General features: G+C 39.3%; 1 protein-coding gene across 1 annotated transcript in view; it reads left to right on the plus strand.

The window, feature by feature from the left end:
• Positions 1 to 1,371: 1,371 nt before the first annotated feature.
• Positions 1,372 to 4,358, plus strand: part of LOC125285427 (extensin-1-like) — a 10,167-nt gene continuing 7,180 nt past the window's right edge. The window contains exon 1 of the mRNA XM_048229876.1: positions 1,372 to 1,490. Coding sequence (XP_048085833.1) covers positions 1,372 to 1,490 — 119 coding nt within the window. The remainder of the gene's footprint in view (positions 1,491 to 4,358) is intronic.

Consider the following 4,358-nt stretch of genomic DNA (forward strand, 5'->3'; position numbering starts at 1 on the left):
ACTGAGCTGGAACAATTTATTATTACTGCTACTTCGGTTAAGGGGAAGATATCCCACCTGTACAGAACTCTGTCTGAAAGTTCACAGAACTCTTTTTTGTCTCTGAGAACAAACTGGGAAATAGAATTTAAAATGACTTTCAGTGAAAAAGAATGGTTAATTCTGTGCACCCAATTTACCTCACATTTGACTACAAACATTAAAGTTAAAGAAACTAATTATACATTTCTGTATAAGTACTATATAACATCAGTGAAACTTAATAAGTTTGATGGCACTAATTCTCCTACAGTATGTGTAGAAAATGTGAAACTGAATTTGGAACATTTATGCATTTATTTTGGCATTGTAAAGCTGTTCACTCCTTTTGGGAGAAGATTTATAAAGCAATTCAGGATATGTGTAACTGTACTTTTGAGCTGTGCCCTATGTTATATTTGTTGAATTACAATATGGAAAATAAGTTTTCCTATACAAGAAAATGTGTGTTTATAATGCTTTCCTATTTTGCTAAAAAATGTATACTTAGTACATGGATTTCCCAGTCAGGACCCACCTTGGGTCAATGGCTGGAACAAATAATAGACTTGTTGCCCATCGAAGAAATCACAAGTAAACGACATTCAAGACTGCAAGATTACTTATCCACTTGGTCCTTAATATTGAATTATATACATACTATAAAATGACTAACTTAGATTGAATAATGGATAACCCACAGACTATGATAACGTAGGATTATTATTATTATTGTTCTGATTGTACAGACTGTGATAACGTAGGATTATTATTATTATTATTGTTCTGATTGTACAGACTGTGATAACGTAGGATTATTATTATTGTTCTGATTGTACAGACTGTGATAACGTAGGATTATTATTATTATTGTTCTGATTGTACAGACTGTGATAACGTAGGATTATTATTATTATTATTGTTCTGATTGTTATTGTCTTTTTTTCTTTTCTTTTCCTTTTCTTTTCTGTATTGTTAATATTAGTGTAACTTATGGAATAACGTCAGCAACCAGTCAAGTCAAGTCAAGCTTATTTATATACTGTACAGCATTTCATACACAGAGGTCATTCAATGCACTTTACATAAACAAAAGCAAACAGGAATAGCTAATAAAAGCATAGAAGGTCAAAGAATATTTTAAAAGTAAAGAATACAAAATATATATATATATAAAATACACAAGATAATACTACATAAAAGCAGAAAAGGGCAATAGTTTAAAAAAATAATAATTAAAAGATTAAAAAACAATATAGAATGATTACTCAGTGATAGTGATACTAGTGAAGCACCCAGTGAACTGCAACACTAGGGAGATTATTGGAGTAGTGCCAAGCACCCTGCAGCACTATGGAGATTATTGGAGTAGTGCCAAGCACCCTGCAGCACTATGGAGATTATTGGAGTAGCCCCAAGCACCCAGTGAACTGCAGCACTATGGAGATTATTGGAGTAGCCCCAAGCACCCAGTGAACTGCAGCACTATGGAGATTATTGGAGTAGCCCCAAGCACCCAGTGAACTGCAGCACTATGGAGATTATTGGAGTAGTCCCAAGCACCCAGTGAACTGCAGCACTATGGAGATTATTGGAGTAGTCCCAAGCACCCAGTGAACTGCACTATGGAGATTATTGGAGTAGTCCCAAGAGAGAATTGGTACCCTGTTGACATATTATTCAGATCATACTGCACTGTTCACATATTAGGATTAGATCAAGGGGAGATGGTTTGAATACACCCTGCTTAGTAGATACATGGCACATGTGTATAAGTGCAAATTATACAGACCATCAATTATATAACACATGACAAAATAATAAATTATAATGACATAAGGGTGCTATTATGTTAAGAGCATGATAAGCTGCAGACCAAACATTAATGAGTTAATGGTTTGATATCAATGTCAACATCAAACCAGGGGAAATCAGCATGTATACTACACCAACCAGCATATACTGTCACAAATACCAATAACAACAAATACTATTATGTATCAACTGTGCCACTAGTTTACAGGCAATAGCACAGATTTCTAAGTTATTTGAACAACATGGTGAGACAACTTGACAAAAGAATAGAAGTTAAGATAACTCCAAGGGCATTTTTTTTACAGTGCACACCAACCAACAGTATAGACATCATTTCACATCCCAATGTGTCTACACAGAGATCGCATGTCACACTCTCCCTCTCTCACTTCTCTCTTCCTCGCTCTCTCACAATCTCTCTTCCTCGCTCTCCCCCTCCCTCTCTCTGTTTCTCTCTTGCACTCTCTCTCCCTCGCTCTCTCTGTTTCTCTCCCTCGTTCTCTCGCACTCTCTCTCTCCCTCCCTCTCTCTGTTTCTCTCTTGCACTCTCTCTCCCTCGCTCTCTCTGTTTCTCTCCTCTTCTCTTTTCTCCTCCCTCTCTCTGTTTCTCTCTTGCACTCTCTCTCCCTCCCTCTCTCTGTTTCTCTCTTGCCTCTCCTCTCCCTCGGCTCTTGGTTTCTCTCCCTCGTTCTCTGTTTCTCCCTCCCTCTCCGTCCTTGACTGGCTCTCCCTCGCTCTCCCTCTCCCTTTCTCTCTGTTCTCTCCCTCCCTCTCTCTGTTTCTCTCTTGCACTCTCTTGGTTTCTCTCTTCTTTGTTTCTATCTCCGTCCTTGACTGTCTCTCCCTCGTCCCCACTTTCTCTCTCTTTCTCTCTGTTTCTCTCTCTTTCTCTCTGTTTCTCTCTCTTTCTCTCTCTTTCTCTCTGTTTCTCTCTGTTTCTCTCTCTTTCTCTCTCTCTCTCCCTATAAGACTGATTGGCATCCTCACCCCTCATGCAGGATGACAGCCACTGCATGTGTGTGTGTGTTTATATGTATGTGTGTGTGTCCATGTGTGTGTGTTTGTGTGTGTGTGTATGTTTGTGCATGTGTGTGTGCGTGTGCATGTGTGTGTGTTTGTCTGTGTGTATATGTGTGTGCATGTGTGTTTGTGTGTGTGTGTGTGTGTGTGTGCATGTGTGTGTTCAGGGAAGTGAAATGTCATTTTATAAATTACCATTTAGACTTGATGGCCTTGAAGTGTGTGAGTGTGTGTGTGTGTGTGTGTGTGTGTGTGTGTGTGTGTCGAAATTCTCATCTTGCATGACTAGGTAGAAGTGCCACTGACCTTGAAGAAGACACCTGTTGAGCAAAATAATTAATGAAAATCAATGTGTAAAATACTATGAGCAGATCCAATCTGCTGCTGTGATTAGCTGGCTCAGGCATGGGTCACAGCACCGTCCATCCCCTTGGAACCCAGTAGTGTTCTGGGCCTGTCTTACTACCATGACGCTTCCAAACAGTTTAAAGCCTGAGCTTGTGATACTCATACTCACAATGAAACAGCAAGAGACAGACCAAAACTAGGGGTTAAAATATATAAAGATAGAAGAAACAGAGGTGGAACCAACGCAGGGCACCATAATCAGCTGGAGAGAACCGAGAGGTGGAACCAACGCAGGACACAATAATCAGCTGGAGAGAACCGAGAGGTGGAACCAACGCAGGACACAATAATCAGCTGGAGAGAACCGAGAGGTGGAACCAACGCAGGACACAATAATCAGCTGGAGAGAACCGAGAGCTGAACACAGGGCAGGACACCATAATCAGCTAGAGAACTGAGAGGTGGACTCAGGGCGGGACACAATAATCAGGTGAGGGGCGGAGACACGGAAGGAAAGAGAAACAGAATGGAACATGGAAACCAGGAACACAGGAAGTAAAGAAGAAAACACATGATTCAGAGATTCAGAGAGATTTATTCATCACATATAACAAGTAGCGATATGTTAGCCTGGCTAGCTTCATGATATATATAACAAGTAGCGATATGTTAGCCTAGCTAGCTTCATGATATATATAACAAGTAGCGATATGTTAGCCTGGCTAGCTTCATGATATATATAACAAGTGTATATTAACTAAGCTTCATGATATACTGTATATAACAAGTAGCGATATGTTAGCCTGGCTAGCTTCATGATATATATAACAAGTAGCGATATGTTAGCCTGGCTAGCTTCATGATATATATAACAAGTAGCGATATGTTAGACTGGCTAGCTTCATGATATACTGTATATAACAAGTAGCGATATGTTAGCCTGGTTAGCTTCATGATATATATAACAAGTAGTGATATGTTAGCCTGGCTAGCTTCATGATATATATAACAAGTAGCGATATGTTAGCCTGGCTAGCTTCATGATATAACAAGTAGCGATATGTTAGCCTGGTTAGCTTCATGATATATATAACAAGTAGCGATATGTTAGCCTGGTTAGCTTCATGATATATATAACAAGTAGCGATATGTTAGCC

The sequence above is a fragment of the Alosa alosa genome, chromosome 2 (assembly GCF_017589495.1).
Source record: "Alosa alosa isolate M-15738 ecotype Scorff River chromosome 2, AALO_Geno_1.1, whole genome shotgun sequence".
NCBI classification, from domain to species: domain Eukaryota; kingdom Metazoa; phylum Chordata; class Actinopteri; order Clupeiformes; family Clupeidae; genus Alosa; species Alosa alosa.